The sequence below is a fragment of the Taeniopygia guttata genome, chromosome 1A (genome assembly GCF_048771995.1).
Source record: "Taeniopygia guttata chromosome 1A, bTaeGut7.mat, whole genome shotgun sequence".
Lineage (NCBI taxonomy): Eukaryota > Metazoa > Chordata > Aves > Passeriformes > Estrildidae > Taeniopygia > Taeniopygia guttata.
Genome location: NC_133025.1, coordinates 1,195,429 through 1,212,020, shown reverse-complemented (window position 1 = coordinate 1,212,020; position 16,592 = coordinate 1,195,429). Strand labels below are relative to the sequence as shown.

The window sequence follows — 16,592 nt, the reverse complement described above, 5'->3', positions numbered from 1 at the left end:
CCTTGGGTGTGAGTAAATGGGTTTTGTTTCCTGGATTGGATGTTTTTCCTTGACTTGCTGCATCAGGATCGAGAGCAAACACGAAGTCACAATCTTAGGAGGACTCAACGAATTTGTCGTGAAGTTTTATGGACCACAAGGAAGTAAGTTTGTCACCCTGCCCTTCCAAAAAAAACAATCCACTGGCTTGGGGAATGAGGAAATGACATTCCAGAGGGGAAGGGATGAGCAAATCTAAGGGGGATAGGGAGAAATCCATCTTCTGGAGGGTGGGGAGGATCCAGCTGTGAGCGTGGTCATGGATAGACCCCATCCCTTGGAGCTCTGCAAAGCTCCTTCAGCATCCCTGAGCTTTCCTAGGCCTGGCCAAACTTGCTTCAGTCATGGGAATTTCCATGGAGTTTGTCATTAAAATGGCTTTTCCACCTTAATTTCGCACCATCTCCAAAGGTAAGGAGATTATCTCACAGTGCCTGTTTTTAATCAGGCTCTGGTGTCTTCGTGCTGGGATCTTTTCAAATCGTGTGAAGCAGAGCAAGAAAAAGGCTTTTCCCGTGGGAGCTTTGAAATCTCACCCCCAGTGGAGCTGTGGATTATTCCAGAGATGTGTTTTCCTGAATGCTCTGGTTCTATTTATCCTCTCCTCACTGTGCAGTGTCTAATTCCTGCTTTTCCTCCCTTGCAGCACCGTATGAAGGTGGAGTATGGAAAGTTAGAGTCGACCTTCCTGACAAATACCCCTTCAAATCCCCATCTATAGGTAACAAATACTCATTTTCCTTCAAAATCTTGTGATTTGGGCTTAAAGTTTGCAGGTGGAGCGATATACCAGTGTAATATAAAGACTTTTAGTCTGCAAAATGTTTTTATGGGATTTCAGATCCCAAGACGAGAGGAATTTTTGGGCTTTGGGAGAAGAAGGATTTGGCTGCATATTTGTGTGTTGATCAATTCAATCTCTATTCCAGGTTTTTTAATAATAACTTCACTCTACTGTGGAGCAGTGGAGCAAAAGCATCAGTTCTTGGTATTGGGGTGAACCCAATTTTTGGGTTTTTTTGTCCAAAAGTGGATGGAACTTCTTCCCCTGAAGCCTCCATCCTCTTGGAGCGGGGAATAGATGTGTGGAAAAACTGAAAAGCAAGGATTTATCACCAAAAAAACTGCTGGCTTGATTGGTCAGGCTTGTTTCACCTTGGAGAGCAGTAGGAAATTCCATTAGGAAATGGTTTTTAGCTTGGATCCATCCTTGGGGAGCAGGAAACCCCCTCAGATGCCTTCAGGTGCCCATTCCAGTCGCTGAAGCCCTTTCCAACATCAAAATCCTCCTTTGGAGCTGGCAAGTCTTGGCTGCTTCCTTCAAATAACCCCTTAGATTTTATTTGGGAGCTCTGTGGGATGAGGAATCATCTGTTCCAAGTGGGACTTGTGCCTTTTGGGAGAGGGTGCTGCTGTTCATACACCATCCCTCACTTTTAAAATTTTTTTTTGTTTGGTTTGAAATCTTCTGTGAACCCCAGAAATGTGCAAACATTCCTGAGTAAGAATACAGGAATCTGCAGCTCTGAGGAGCTTTTTCTTCCTCTGCCAGAGCTCAGCCTCGTTCAGGGGTGGCTCCGTGTGGTGGAAAAGTCTCTCCTCCAACCTGAGCTTCCAGAGAAAGGCTCAGCAGTCTCTTGTTCAGTCTCAAGGCAGTTTATTGCAAGTTATCTAAAATATTTTCTTCTCAGGCTGCTGTGGTTTGCTCACAGCTCAGGCAGAGGCACACACACACCCTGACATCCTCTCTGACTCCCGACTGCTTCTTTTTTCCCTCACCCATGGCTGGTGCTGTCTTTTATATGGTACATTACGTGTTACATGGGTACAGTTTGTCCCCAATGCCTATTACCTATATTAAATGGTGCTTTTCTATCTTTTATATGGTACATTACGTGTTACATGTTACAGTTTTTCCCCAATGCCTATTACCTATATTAAATGGTGCCTTTCTGCTCTAAACCAATCTGTGCGTGCCAACATCACCAAGAACATGGAGGTAAGGAAGGAGAAAGAGGGAGGACAGGGCAGGCCCAAATCCCTCCATCTTAAAACCTCTGGCCCCCATGTACAAAACTAAACCCCCCCTGTACAGCACTCAAAAATTCTTCTCTCTACTTTGTGACTACTTCTACTATAATATCTAAATTTTGTGACTTCTTGTTCTTCCTGCAAGGTTGGTAAGTCATTCTAAGGCTCAAATCCAAAATCACAGCTGTTTCCAGCTGCCTGCCAGGGTCTCAAATGCTTCTGACCAGGGCCTGGAACCTCCAAAAATGTCTGAGGGACATTTTGAGTTCTGACATTCCTCCTGACTCAGCTCTGGAAATCCCTCTTGGAGAGGCACATTCCAAGTGGGAATTCCCACTGTTTGCTGCCTGTCCTTTGTCCTTCCCCACTTCCCAAACCAGTCTTAAATCATGGAATGGTTTGGGTTGGAAAGGACCTTAAAATTTCATCCAACTCCATCACCTTCTGTATCCCAGGTGGCTCCAACCCCAGTCCAGGCTGGCCTTAGACACTTCAGGGATCCAGGGGCAGGATGATGTGCAGGGAGCTGTTTTCTACTCACATCTCTGAGTTCTTTTGGCTTTTCCAATGTTGATTTTGCTGCTTTTCTCTCAGTTTTCCATCCCTTGCTCCTTTAAATCTTTTGTGTTTCCACTGGTTTATCCCAGACCTCGTGAGGAGCTTCCCTCACCCTACAAGTCTCTGTTCAAGTGACTGAAAAACCCTTTTTTTTTCTTCCTAAAAAACTGCCTCTTCCTGAAAAATCCCTTTATTTTTTCCCAAAAAAAAACTGCCTGAAAAAGTAATTTTTTTTCTCCTCAAGCTCTTGCTAAAACCTCCTTTTTTTTCCTTCCCAAAAAACTGCTTCTTGCTGAAAAATGCCTTTTTTCTTTCCCAAAATCTTTCTCTTGCTGAAAAATGCCTTTTTTCCTTTCTAAAATCTTCTTGCTGAAAAAAGCCTTTTTTTCTTCCCAAAGTTTTCCTCTTGCTGAAAAATGCCTTTTTTTTCTTCCCAAAATCTTCCTCTTGCTGGAAAATCCTTTTTTCCTTCCCAGAATCTTCCTCTTGCTGAAAAAACCCTTTTTTCTCCTCAAGATCTTGCTGAAACCTCCTTTTTTTCTTCCTGAAAACTCCCTTCTTAGTGGAAAATCCTTTTTTTCCTTCCCAAAATCTCCCTCTTGCTGGAAAATGCCTTTTTTCCTTCCCAAAATGAAAACCCCCTTTTTTCTCCTCAAGCTCTTGCTGAAACCTCATTTTTTTCCTTCCCCAAGTTTTCCTCTTGCTGAAAAATGCCTTTTTTTCCTTCCCAAAATCTTCCTCTTGTTGAAAACCCCTTTTTTCTCCTCAGGCTCTTGCTAAAACCTCATTTTTTTTCTTCCCAAAGTTTTCCTCTTGGTGAAAAATCCCTTTTTTATTTCCCAAAGAACTGCTTCTTGCTGAAAAACTCCTTTTCCCCCCTCAAGATCTTGCTGAAACCTCCTTTTTTTTTTTTCTTCCCAAAGTTTTCCTCTTGCTGAAAAATCCCTTTTTTTTCTTCCCAAAGTTTTCCTCTTGCTGAAAAATCCCTTTTTTTCTTCCCAAAATCTTTCTCTTGCTGAAAAACCCCTTTTTTCTCCTCAGGTTTGTGCTGAAAAACCCAATTTTTCTCCCTAAAAACCTGCCTTTTGCTGGAAACAAGAGCTGAGATGGATGAAATCCCTGCTGGAGCTGAGCTGGCTTAGCAGAGCAGAGCTCAGGAAAAGCTGGGAAGCCCCAAGGAAAGTGCTGGGACTCAGGAAAGCTCCCAGGAGGCTGCAGGGAAGGCTTTATTTTCCTTTTTTTTCCCATTTTTGCTGCCCCAGCCCAGCCCAGCTTATCTGGGACAGCCAGGCCTGGGTGAAGCCTGCTGGGGCATCCTGATTATCTCTGCTGTGGGAATTGCTGATAAAACCTTCATGCCAGCTGAACTGGGAGCACTGGGAATGATGGAAAAGGAGAATTCTCCCGTTCCTAACCCAGCCTGAGCTCTGGAAAATAATAATAATTAGTAGGGAAGAAGTTTGCTGTGAAAATCTCTGATTTTTAGAGGTGTAAGTGAATTATTTTATTGTTATGGAGCCCATAAATGGACAGGAGGTCCTGGACTTGTTCCTGTTCTCAGCAGAGTTCACATTGTCCACGTGAGTCTCTCCCTGGAGAAAATACGGAATCCAGCAGCTTTTCCTTGAATAAATTCCACCTTTATCCCAAAGATTAAAACACAAACCCCATCCTTGCACCTCCCCTTGATATTCCAGGACTGGAGGCTGAAATATCCCTTCCATCCTAAAAAATATTTGATGCTGGCATGGGTTTTTGCAAAAAATATGACTTTTTTTAGCACTTTTGGCTTTTTTTTTTGCCTTTAGCCTTGAAACCTGACCAGGAGAGGGTTTTCCAGTGGGCTCCAGAGCTGTCCTTGGGAAAGGTGTGGATGTGCTGGGAATCCCTAAAGGAGCAGGGATCTCTTTGTCTCCAGGAGAAGCTTTTTTGCCTCTTTTCCTGCTCAATCTTCTCTCCCTTCTCCCATCCTCAGATACCCACAGCATTTATTCCCTTTTCTTCACGTTGCTGTTCCCTAAAAATTGCACTGGGAATTCCTGAGTATTCCCACATTTGAGAACTTAAACCATCCTGAATTTTTGTGTGGAGATTCCTGGGACAGCTCCATCACATCCTGTGGTGTTCCTGGCACTGCCTGGATTTGCTGTGGAATCTGACAGATCCTGAACTTTTCATTATGATTTTTCCCAACAGGAAAAATCCCCCAAAAGGGAAATGCACGTCCCAGGAAAATCAGGAATTTAAACAGAGCCTGGTGTAGGGCTGGCAACTTGGCTCTGGGCTTGAGTGCTCCCATCAGGATAAATAAATACCTGAATATCCCAATTTTCAGGCTTGAGCTGGAGCAGTTGCTCCAAAAAAAAACCAAACAAAACAAAAAAAAAAACCAAACCAAAAAAAACCCCAAAAAACCCAAAAAAAACCCCAAAAAAACAAACCAATTCCTGTTTTTTCAGCCAATTATTGGGAATATTCCTGCATTTATGAGGAAGCACTTCCCTGCTCCTTGTCTGCTTCCAATTCCAAAGTGTTTGGAGCTGTTTAGGATTCTCCTTTTTCCAGTTTTCTCTGTTTAGGATTCTGTTTCTCTCCTTTTCCTTGTTTAGGATTCTCCATTTCTCTGGAAAATTTACATTCAAAATGCCCACAGCCTCAGTTTCTCAAATAAATTCTATATATGCTACATATTTTTATAAAAATTCTCTCTCTATTTATAAATTCTCTCTATATTTACAAATCTTAATCTATTTATAAATTCTACATCTTTATTTCTTTATATATTATCTGCATTGTTTTTTCTGCATTATTATTTTTTCTGTATTTTCATACCCAGCTCTCATTTTCCTCCATCACAGTCCCACTTAGCTGCAGGTGCAGATATTTCTGTTTTCTATTTCTATTTTCCCTTTTTTCCAAGTGTTTTCCCAAACAAAACACCTGGTGTGTGCACAGAACATATGGAATATATGTATAAATATATATATATATATGTGTAGAATGAGGAATTGTGGCAGCTGGTAGAGGCAGCTGGATTTAATTTCTTTTTTTTTTTTTAATTTCCTTGGATTCCAGCCAGGATTTTACAGATTTCTCCTAATTTATTGTTTGGGGAAGCTCCTGGGATTGGAGGGATAGAAACTCCTTGTGTTAGTGAGTGCTCTTAGCGGGCTCCTCACTTCAAATTCCATCAAAAATCAGTTTGTCTTCCATGTTTCCCAATTATCCAGGTGTTAGGGTGGGAATCTTCCAGATTTCAAAGGTATTGGGGTGAGAGTCTTCCACATTCCCAAGTTATCCAGGTGTTGGGGTGGGAATCTTCCGTGTTTCCCAAGGTATTAGGGTGGGAATCTTCCATGTTTCCCAATTATCCAGGTATTTTGGTAAGAATCTTCCAGGTTTCCCAGGTGTTAGGGTGGGAATCTTCCACATTCCCAAGTTATCCAAGTATTAGGTGGGAATCTTCCATGTTTCCCATGTTTCCAAGTTATTAGGGTGAGAATCTTCCATATTCCCAAGATATCCAGGTATTGGGGTGGGAATCTTCCAGATTTTCCAATTATCCATGTATTAGGGTGGGACTCTTCCATGTTTCCCAATTATCCAGGTATTTGGGTAAGAATCTTCCAGGTTTCCCATGTGTTAGGGTGGGAATCGTCCACATTCCCAAGTTATCCAAGTATTAGGTGGGAATCTTCCATATTCCCAAGTTATCCAGGTATTGGGGTGAGAATCTTCCAGATTTCCCAGTTATCCAGGTGTTAGGGTGGGAATCTCCCATGTTTCCCAAGTTATCCAGGTATTACGGTGGAAATCTTCCACATTTCCCAATTATCCATGTATTAGGGTGGGAATCTTCCATGTTTCCCAGGTATTAGGGTGGGGATTTTCCCCATTCCCCCAATTATCCAGGTATTAGGGTGAGAATCTTCCATGTTTCCCAATAATCCAGGTATTAGGGTGGGAATCTTCCCCATTCCCCAGTTTCCAGCACCGAGGCATTGCCAGCCTTTAGTGAGCTGGGATTTAAATTTAACAACCCTTCTCCTCCAGGGTTTTTGGCAATCCAGGGAATTCTCACTCCAGGCTGTAGATGGGACACCAGTGGCTTCCAGGGTTGGTTTTCCAGGGTGGGAACAGCTGCATCCCTTCCTGGTGTGGAATTCCTTAGGGATATCCAGGGCGTTTTCTGTTATCTTTTTATCCACGTGGATTTTATGCTTTTATTCCAAAGGCAATCCTGGACTTCAGTGTCTCCATATACAAAGGGTGGATTGTGCTGCTCACACTCTTCCCAAGCATTGGCTTTTCCAGGAGTTCAGTGGGAATTTTGATTTAAAATATTAAGTGTTTCCAACCAGTCCAGCACCTGGAATCAGAGGCTGTGACCTCGGCTCCATGTCATGGAAAGAACACCAAAATCCCAATCCTGTCTGATGGAATGCTCACCTGGAATTCTGCACAGTGCATTAATTGGGACATGCTGTGTGACAATAAACCTGCCCCAGTGCTGGGAATTTTTTTTCCTCCCTCCTGGCTTCCTGTAAAACTTGGAATTTCATTTTTTACCTGGATGTTTATGGGCGCTGTGTCCTTTTTATCCATCAAAATAAACACAGAGCCAGTCGGGTTTGTGGGAACGATGTCAGCACAGGAGGATTTACACTTCAAATAAAGGAGGGGAGAATTGTGCTTATTCCTGGATCAGGAAAAAAGAAGGATTTCCATGGAGCTGCTCTCGGCCTGAGCAGTTTGTATCATGGAATGAGGATGGGGGATGAATCCTTGGAAATGAATGCAGGGAGGGGATGCTCCTGGAGAACAACTCTTCCATTTGGGAAGCTTGAACCCAAGGACAATGTGAAGGAAGGGATTTTTTATTCCCAGTGCCTTCCTCACCCTCTCCATCCTTTATTTGGTTTTCCCCCCAAAGAGCCAGGCAGGATTTCGGATCGGGATCAGCGCTCGCTGCAGCTCAGCTCCAGCAAAATGGATCCGTGACCTGATTTAAACTTGTGGGAGCTGCAGAACGTAAATATTTGATGGAACTACAGCTTCCCTTGTTAAATCTGCTTCAGTTTTTCCAGCTGAATCCTGCCAGGCTGTTCCTGAAATTCACTTGGTAGCGTGGAGATGTTTTGGAGTTCTCCTTCCTCTTGGAGGTTGTTCCAGCTTTGGGTGTTGGCTCAGCCTGGGGCTGGATTTGTGCAGAATCCCCCAAAGCAAAGCTGGAATTTTGGGTCAGAATTCCTGGGAAGGAGGGAATTTCAGTCACCCAGACTGGGATTGCTCCTTGTTTGGGCAGGAATGACACTCAGTGCCTCGCCCAAAAGGTTGGGAGCTTTTTAAATGGTTAAACACGGACTTTTTGGGGTTTTTTGACAGCTCTGGAAAGAAAACTTCTGTGTGTTTTGAGTCCTGGAAGGAGCTTTTTCCATGGATTGAGGCAACATCCCACACCTGAGTTTCTTCCTTGGTTTTATCCTTGTCAGAAGAAATAGTTGCTGTTGGTTTAAAAGGATTCCTGCAGAATTCAGGGAAAATCCCACGTGTTTGTCGGGATTTTTGGGCTGTGGGATGTTGGCACAACAGGGAAAAGGAGAATTTATAGCAAATTATCAATAAAAATAGTGGCACAACAGGAAAAATGAGGATTTATGGCAAATTCTCAATAAAAAAGTGGCACAACAAGGAAAATGAGAATTTATGGCAAATTCTCAATCCAAAATGGTGGCACAACAGGAAAAATGAGAATTTGTAGCAATTCCTCAATAAAAAAGTGGCACAACAGGAAAAATGAAAATTTATGGCAAATTCTCAATCCAAAATGGTGGCACAACAGGAAAAATGAAAATTTATGGCAAATTCTCAATCCAAAATGGTGGCACAACAGGGAAAAGGAAGATTTATAGCAAATTATCAATAAAAATAGTGTCACAACAGAAAAAAGGAGGATTTATGGCAAATTCTCAATAAAAAAGTGGCACAACAGGGAAAAGGAAGATTTATGGCAAATTCTTAATCCAAAATGGTGGCACAACAGGAAAAATGAAAATTTATGGCAAATTCTCAATCCAAAATGGTGGCACAACAGGGAAAAGGAGAATTTATGGCAAATTCTCAATAAAAAAGTGGCACAACAGGGAAAATGAGAATTTATGGCAAATTCTCAATCCAAAATGGTGGCACAACAGGAAAAATGAAAATTTATGGCAAATTCTCAATCCAAAATGGTGGCACAACAGGGAAGATGAGGATTTATGGCAAATTCTCAGTAAAAAAGGCTTGAAACCAATTCAAAATTTATTCTGAATAATTTTTTTTTATTTTAAAAAATACTCAAAAATTATTTATTTATTTATTTAAAAATTTATTTTATTCATTTCAAACTTTAATTTGAAACTGAGAACACAAAAAAAAAAACCAAACCCTCTCAAATCCAGATATCTGAAATGTGGACAAAACCACGTCGAGCTCTCTGCTCCTAAACCTCACCTGAGCTGTTTTTTAGGAGTCTAAAGGCCCCAAGAGGAGAATTAATTGCTATAATTAATTGATGGAAAATTTGAATTATTGCCTCCCTGGCTCACAAGTGTAGATTAATGTCGTGATGTCAAGCTCATAGAAAATCTCTGTTGGGCAAAATATATTTTTAAAAAATCAAATGTTGAGCTTAAATTTGTGTTCAGTGCTCCACTGAGCTGATGGACAGGAATTTTCAGGATCCCACAAAAGCTTTGTGATCTCACTGCAGAGTTTTCCTGAATTTCCTGACCCCAGTTTCCCTGGATTTTGAGGGAATGGACCCCAGGGTGGGAATGCTGCCTGCTTATTTTAAAGCTATTTATGGCTTTGGGTCCTTGTCCAATAAATTCCAGATTTCTCACGTAAAAAAAATACATTTATTTGGGCTTTTTTCCTGCTAATTTCATTCTGTTTCTCCTTGCAGGATTCATGAATAAAATCTTCCATCCCAACATTGACGAAGCGTGAGTAAATCCATCCTTCATGTTTGGAATAATCCTCCAAAATTTCAGATATTTTCCCGTCAATTTTTGCCTGTGTGGGGCTTCCATGGCAGTAAAATTCCAATTTATTTTCTCTTGGGCAGAGTGGGAGGATGGAGGTGGTTAAAGACCATAAATAGGAATAAATCAGGCTTTATCCCAAACCCTGGGGAAGGGGTTGGGGAGGAGTTTTTTTTCAATTCCCAGAGTGTTTTGCAGTGTTAATTCCATTTTTTCCATGTGTTCCAGGTCAGGAACTGTATGTCTAGATGTAATCAATCAAACCTGGACAGCTCTTTACGGTGAGTTGGGCGTTTTCCTCTCTCCTGGTGATTTCAGGCCAATTTTTGGAGGTCTCTTCCCTTTGATTTTGGGTTTTTTACTTAATTTGAAACTCCTTCCTCAGCCAAGATCTCAAGAAAAATTAGATTTTTTGCAGGTTAGGAGGTGGTATTGCCTCTGATGCTGCAGGGTGATTTTCCTGGGCTCATTTCTGGTTAAAAATCTAGTTTTTGGAGATAAACAGGTCAATTTTAAAAAGAAATCAATTTAAAATAGAATTTATAAAAAGCTAGAACTGTTAGAAGGAACACAGGTGAGTCTCTATTTAAAAATGGGAATTCCAGATATTCCAGCTACGCTTTGTGGAAGAAATCCAGGAGAATGTGGACATCAAATCCTTCAGGTTCTTCCCTGGAAAACTGATTTTAGCTGGAATTCCTCCTTGGAACTCTGGAATTCCCAGTGTGGTGGAGGGATGAGGGTCACAGCATGAATTTGTGGTGGGAGATCAGCTTTTCCACTGCTCCAAAGGGCAAAAAGAAATAATTCCAGTGGTTTTGTGCTCCAGCATTCCAGGCCCTGCCTTGGAGCTGCAGGGGGACACTGGCAGGGCTGAATTCCCTCTCAAATCACCAACCCAAGATTCCAACACCACCTCACAAAAAAAAAAAAGGGAAATTTCTTTGGAAATTTGGAATAATTCCTTTCCTTTTTGCATTTAAAAAATGAGTTTTTCAATTCCTGTAAAGCAGAGCTGGCCAAAGATCTGGGGCAGGTAATTCCAGCAGCAACCAAGGTGGGAGAAATGTGGAATATCCACCAAAAACTTCCTGAGGGCCTCGTGGTTCAGTTCTGTTAGAACTCAAAATGTCCCTCAGACATTTTTGGAGGTTCCAAACCCTAGTCAAAAACATTTGAAACCCTAACAAGCAACTAAAAACAGCTATAATTATGAGTTTAAGCCATAGAATAATTTACCAACTTTAAAAGTAGAACAAGAAATCACAAAAATTTAGATATTATAGTAAAAATAGTTAAAAAGTAAAAGTATTTTTTTTAATATTATACAAAGGAGGTTTAACACCTATACAGGGGGGTTTTTACTTTATACATAGAAGTCAAAAGTTTTAAAATAGTAGAATGTAGGCCAGTCCTATTCCTCCTCTTTCTTCTTCCTTACTTCCATATTCTTAATAATGTTAGCACTTACAGATTAAGTTTAAAATAGAAAAGCACCATTTAATATAAGTAATAAATATTAAAATATTAAAATATTAAAAAATACTAAAATAATAAAAATAAATGTTTTCATTTTAATAAATATTATTAAATTTAATATTAAAATATTAAAATATTTTAAAAATTAAAAACATTATGAACATATATCACGTAATATATCATATAAAAAATAGCAACAGCCAGGGGCGGGGAAAGAGAAAAAGAAGACAACAAACTGAGAGGGTGTCAAAAATGTGTGTGCCTCTGCCTGAGCTGCTGAGCCAAAAAAGACAATCTTTTAGATAGCTTACAATAAACTACCTTAAGACTAAACAACAAGAGACTACTAAGTTTTCTTTAAAAACATGAGTTAAAAAAAAGACAAAACCTCTAAACCAAGGCAAAGCTCCAACAAGTTCCTGCTCGTTCCCTGGGGAAGCAGCAGCCCCTCAGCGCTGTGCTTGAAATTCCTGCACATGCTCCACCTGCTGACCCAGCTGGAAAACAAAATTTATCTTTTGATGCAAGTCTGGGGACCTTGTAAGGCTCGAAACCACATCTGGAAGGTTTGAGAGAAGGTTCCTCCAAGGAAAAATCATTTTCCTGGGTGTCCTGTGAGCCACAGAGGAATTCCAGGGCTCTGCTCCCTCTTCCTCAGGAGCCTTCGGTGGCCACAAAGAGGCTCCTGAGCCAAGTGGAGCCCAAATTTTACAAATTAAAATTTACTTCTTGCTGCCAATGCCCCAGTCCAGTCCCTGGGAATTCCAGCTGCCAATGGCAGGGAATGTCCATGCAGAGCACTCCTGCAGTTTTCTGGGATCCCTTTTTGGGATTCACATCCTCTCTCCAGGTGCTGCTGTGCTCCATCCCAGGAGCTCAGCATTCCAGCCAGGACAAACCTGGGCACCACATCTGGAATTCCGTGGCTGCATCCCACAGCTGGAGGAGCTCTTTGCACAGGGAGAGCACCTGGAGATCTCCTTCCCCTTTTTTGGGGGATTTCAGGGATGTGGGAAGAGGGGTTTGTGTATCCCCAGTCACTCCTGGCAGTTTCCTGCTGTGGATTATTTGGTGACAGATTCCTGGGGTGTTCCTGGGAGCTGTGCACGTTCCCTGAATTGTTTATTTTTTTTAGTGGTGGTTTCTATTAACGAGACCATGGAAAGTTTTGGAAGAGCTCTGTGCTTTCCAGGAATCATGGAGTGGTTGGGGTTGGAGGGACCTTGGAGACTGAGCTCCAGCCCTGCTCCATGGGCAGAGAACTTCCATTTAAATAGAGATTGGAAGGGCTAAAGAATTCAGGGAAGGGCAAAGCACAGCACTGTTTGTTTGGAGTTTTTCCTAATTTTTCAAGCCAGGATTAAAAATCAGGAAAATTCCATCCCCTTCCTTGCTTCACCCGTGGATATCAGCATTTATGTGTAGGGCTGAGGAGTTAGTGAGGAGTTTCATTTTCATTTTTGATTTTACTCCCTTTATTTCACCTCATTTTAGTGCGTTTCCCCTGGAGTTTGTGCTGCTGTCTGGGTGTTCAGGGTGGTTTTTTGGGGTGTTTCTGCCTCTGGGGACACAGACACCAACGTTGTGTTTGCCTTGCAGATCTCACCAATATATTTGAGTCGTTCCTGCCCCAGCTGCTGGCTTATCCCAATCCCATAGATCCTCTAAATGGTGATGCTGCAGCCATGTACCTCCACCGACCAGAAGAGTACAAACAGAAAATTAAAGGTGAGGCCTAATGAGCACCATTAATTGGGACCCCATCCCCAGGGAGGGGTGGCTCTTTGCTGCAGGTTTTGCCTGTTTTTTCCTCTTCCAGTTTTAAATGGGATGATGTGAAGGAAGGGGGGGTGAGGTGCTGCTGGGTTGGGAAATTGGGAAAGCTCAGGTATCCCAAAACATCACCCAGGAGTGGTTAAACCAGGAGTCACTCTTCTGGTGTGAAATGCCCAATTTTTGAGGGTGGAATTCTCAAAATTTGATTTAAATTGTGAATTATTCAGCCTCCTTTGGCCGATTCCTCTGACAGGATTGTGGGAACTTCCCTGCAGATCTGCCCTGCTCAGTATCCCAAAGTCCATTCCCTGCTTTTTCATACCAGAGAAAGGCAAAAAATTTCATACCTTGCAGGCAAAAAATGGTTTGTCAGATAAAATCTCCAGTGCCAGCACTGAGAGTCCTCCAGGCTTTCATGGAAACAGCCCAAAACCCAAAAATATCCTTGGAAAAAAGCCAGGAAAACTGACTGCAGCCAAAGGAAGCTCTGAGGACATCCCTTGGGATAAAGGGATCGCCTGTTCCCTCCTTCCCACCCTTCCAGGATGATCTGGAAGGAGCTGGAAGTGCTTGGAACGTGCTCCATAAATCCCAGAGCCCCAATTCCACCGGCTCTTCCCATGACAAGGATGGGATGGAGCTAAAAAACTCTGCCACCCCTCATTTCAAAAAATAACCTTGGACATGTTCAAATTGCTGCAGAGGATCCTGGCAGCTCCTGTGCTCTGGGAAACTCAGGAGTGCAAATCCAATATTTTATTTATTGCTGCTGCTCCTGGTGTTTTTGTCCCTGGGAGCTCAGGAAATGTTCCTGGTGTTTTGGGGAGGGGGCCACAGGCACGGAGGGGTGCCCCAAAATTTGTAATTCCTCCTCTTCTCTGCTTCCTCTCTGGAAGATTCCTTAGGGAATCTTCCCTTGGGAAGGTGAGGAACAGCTGGGGGATCTCCAGGCTGAGTTTTTGCTGGGAGCTCAGCACATCTCTGGGATCACTTTTCCCACCCCATGGGTGTGGAATTGCAGCAGGATTCCCTTGGAACACCAGGGTGTGACCACAGCCCCTTCCTGCTGCTCCAGGCTCTGTGAACAGATTAATCCAGACTGTTTTCCTGGCAGGAATTGGTGCCATGAGGGTTCCCCTTCCTGAACACCCTTCTGTGGGAGATGCTTTGTCAATATTTAGATATTTTGTTGTTTGTTTTTTTTTTTTTTTCCTTGATGGACTGAAATTCCCAATACAAATCCCAATCAATGTGACACTCAGCATGGAAACTCACTGGAAATTTCACTTTTCCTGGGTCAAACCTTCCAAAAAAAAAGTGGGAATGTCCCCTGGAGCAGCCAGTGAGGAGGTGCTGGTGGCCTCCTGCCCTGCCAGCCCCTGCCTGGGAGCTCCCAAAGCAGCTGCCAGCTGGAGTTTAGGCGGATTTGGAATAATCCCAGAGGGAATTTTGGGGATCCCACCAAGGGGGAATGTGCAAGGAATAGCAGCTCCCTCGGGATCTTCCCATTTTTCCAGAGGAGATGAGTTCTTGGAAAGCTTTGGGAAGGGAGCAGCCACCTCAAGGATGTGTCACAGAATCCTGGAATGGTTTGGAATGGAAGGGGCCTCAAAACCATCCAGTTCCCACCCCTTCCACTATCCCAGGGTGCTCCTGGAACATTCCCGAGGAGGAGGCAGCCACAGCTTCTCTGGGCAATAGGATAATTTATCATTTATATACTTACATGATTTATCACTATTAATTTTTGTGATCATTTACAGTAGTTTATCCTATTCCACTATCATTTTTATAATTTTTAGTCTATTTTACATTATGTAAATAATGTAATTATTCTATTTTACATTATTGCTTTTATAAGAAACCATTTACCTGATTTATCAAATACATCCTGACCCTAAATATCCCTAAATTTTTTTTTTTTTTCCCTCTTTCCTATCCAGAATACATCCAGAAATATGCAACAGAAGAAGCACTAAAAGAACAGGAAGAAGGCACCGGGGACAGCTCATCCGAGAGCTCCATGTCTGATTTCTCCGAAGATGAGGCTCAGGACATGGAGTTGTAGTAGAGGAGGCCACCTGCTTTTCAGAGAGACTCTAATTTCCTAACCATGAGAAGCAGACTATAATATTCATATTTAAACAAAGCAATTTTTTTTATTACTAAACAAGGTTTTTATGAATTATAGCATCGAGATATATATATATATATTTATATATAAATATTTATATATAAATATATATATATATATAGATATATATATATATATCACCCTTTAGGTCTTGATTTTCTCGGTCATTTCCCGATTCCCGAGGTGCATTTAGAGCATTCCCAACATTCCATTCTGGTAGCAATATGCAGCCCGGATGCATGCGTTGAGATTTTCCATTTGGCCAAGTCAACTTTGGTGTGCTACCCAACAGCTGCCCTGGGAGGGAGGGAATTAGCCAAAAAAAACCCCAAAAAATCCAAACAACAGACAGAAAAAAAAAAGAAAAAAAAAAAAAAAAAGGGATTTGCTGTCGGATCGAGGTTTCCACCTGAGATTTTTGGCGTTTCCTCCAAGCCTAAAACCTTGAGGGGGGTGTAAGGATGGAAGGGGCTCCTCCAGGTTATGTTTAAAAAATAAAAAAGAGGGATTTCACCCCAAAAAAACCACCCCAATGCAAAGTTGTGGAGCTGTGGGAGCGCTGAAGACGACGGGCTGGGACATCAGCCCCTCCTGCCCTCCCGAACTGTGGGGACTGAGCCGCTGGTGGATTCCTGGGATTTTGGAGAATTTTGGATGCTGTTCCTGCTGGCTGTGGATCCCTGGCTGGTGAGGATGCTGCTCCTGGAACTGGGATTGCCCCGGAGCGCGTGGAGATCCAGCTCTGCCCCGGAATGTTTCCAGTTGGCTTTGTTATTTTGGATTTTTTTTTCCTTTCTTTCTTTTCCCCCCTCCCTCTCTCGCTGGAGATCTGCTTCAGGCACTGACAAACTCTGGCTGTGTCCTGGGAATTCTTCTCTGACCAGATGGATTTGCCCTGTGGAGCTTCAGATCCACGGAATTGTCCCGCTGGCCCAACTCCACGAATCCATCGGCACCGATTTTCCTTTTCCTTTTTTGTTTTTTTTTTTATTTTATTTGTTTGGGTTTTTTTCTTTTTAAATCTTTCCTCCCCCTCCTGCACCAGCTTGGTTCCCATCTGCTTGTGTGTGTACAACAGGATAAAAACTCCTTAAGATTTAACAAATCTAGGAAGAAAAAAACCACACAAAATTTGAGCTGAATAAAAAAAAAAAAAAAGCCTAAAAAGCACCAATTGAGGAAGCAAATGAATTCACTCTTATGGTTTTTTTTGTTGGTTGGTTTGGGTTTTTTTGGTGGTTTTTTTTGGTTTTTTTTTCCAGGATGTTTGGGAATTGGAATGTTGGATTTCTCCTGGTGTCTTGCAGCAAGCTGAGAGATTTTTTTTTTGGTTTTTTTTTGTTTTTTTGCTGTTGTTCCTAGAAAATCTGCTAAGTAAATGTCTCCTTGGGATATTTGAATTGGGATAATTGTGCATCGGAGATTCAAACTGAGACGGATTTTTAAAGCTGAATGTTACCTGCTGTTTTCTTTTGGGGATTTTTCGGAGGGGTTCGGACAAGATATTTTCATTTGTGATGCGACCTGCAGGAAAAAAAAAAAAAATC

The 16,592-nt window shown here is 42.1% G+C and overlaps 1 protein-coding gene across 1 annotated transcript in view; it reads left to right on the top strand.

The window, feature by feature from the left end:
* Positions 1–15,207, top strand: part of UBE2H (ubiquitin conjugating enzyme E2 H) — a 43,739-nt gene extending 28,532 nt beyond the window's left edge. The window contains exons 2-7 of the mRNA XM_072918265.1: positions 67–143; positions 686–760; positions 9,578–9,617; positions 9,885–9,937; positions 12,735–12,863; positions 14,855–15,207. Coding sequence (XP_072774366.1) covers positions 67–143; positions 686–760; positions 9,578–9,617; positions 9,885–9,937; positions 12,735–12,863; positions 14,855–14,979 — 499 coding nt within the window. The 3' untranslated portion in view covers positions 14,980–15,207. The remainder of the gene's footprint in view (positions 1–66; positions 144–685; positions 761–9,577; positions 9,618–9,884; positions 9,938–12,734; positions 12,864–14,854) is intronic.
* Positions 15,208–16,592: the final 1,385 nt, after the last annotated feature.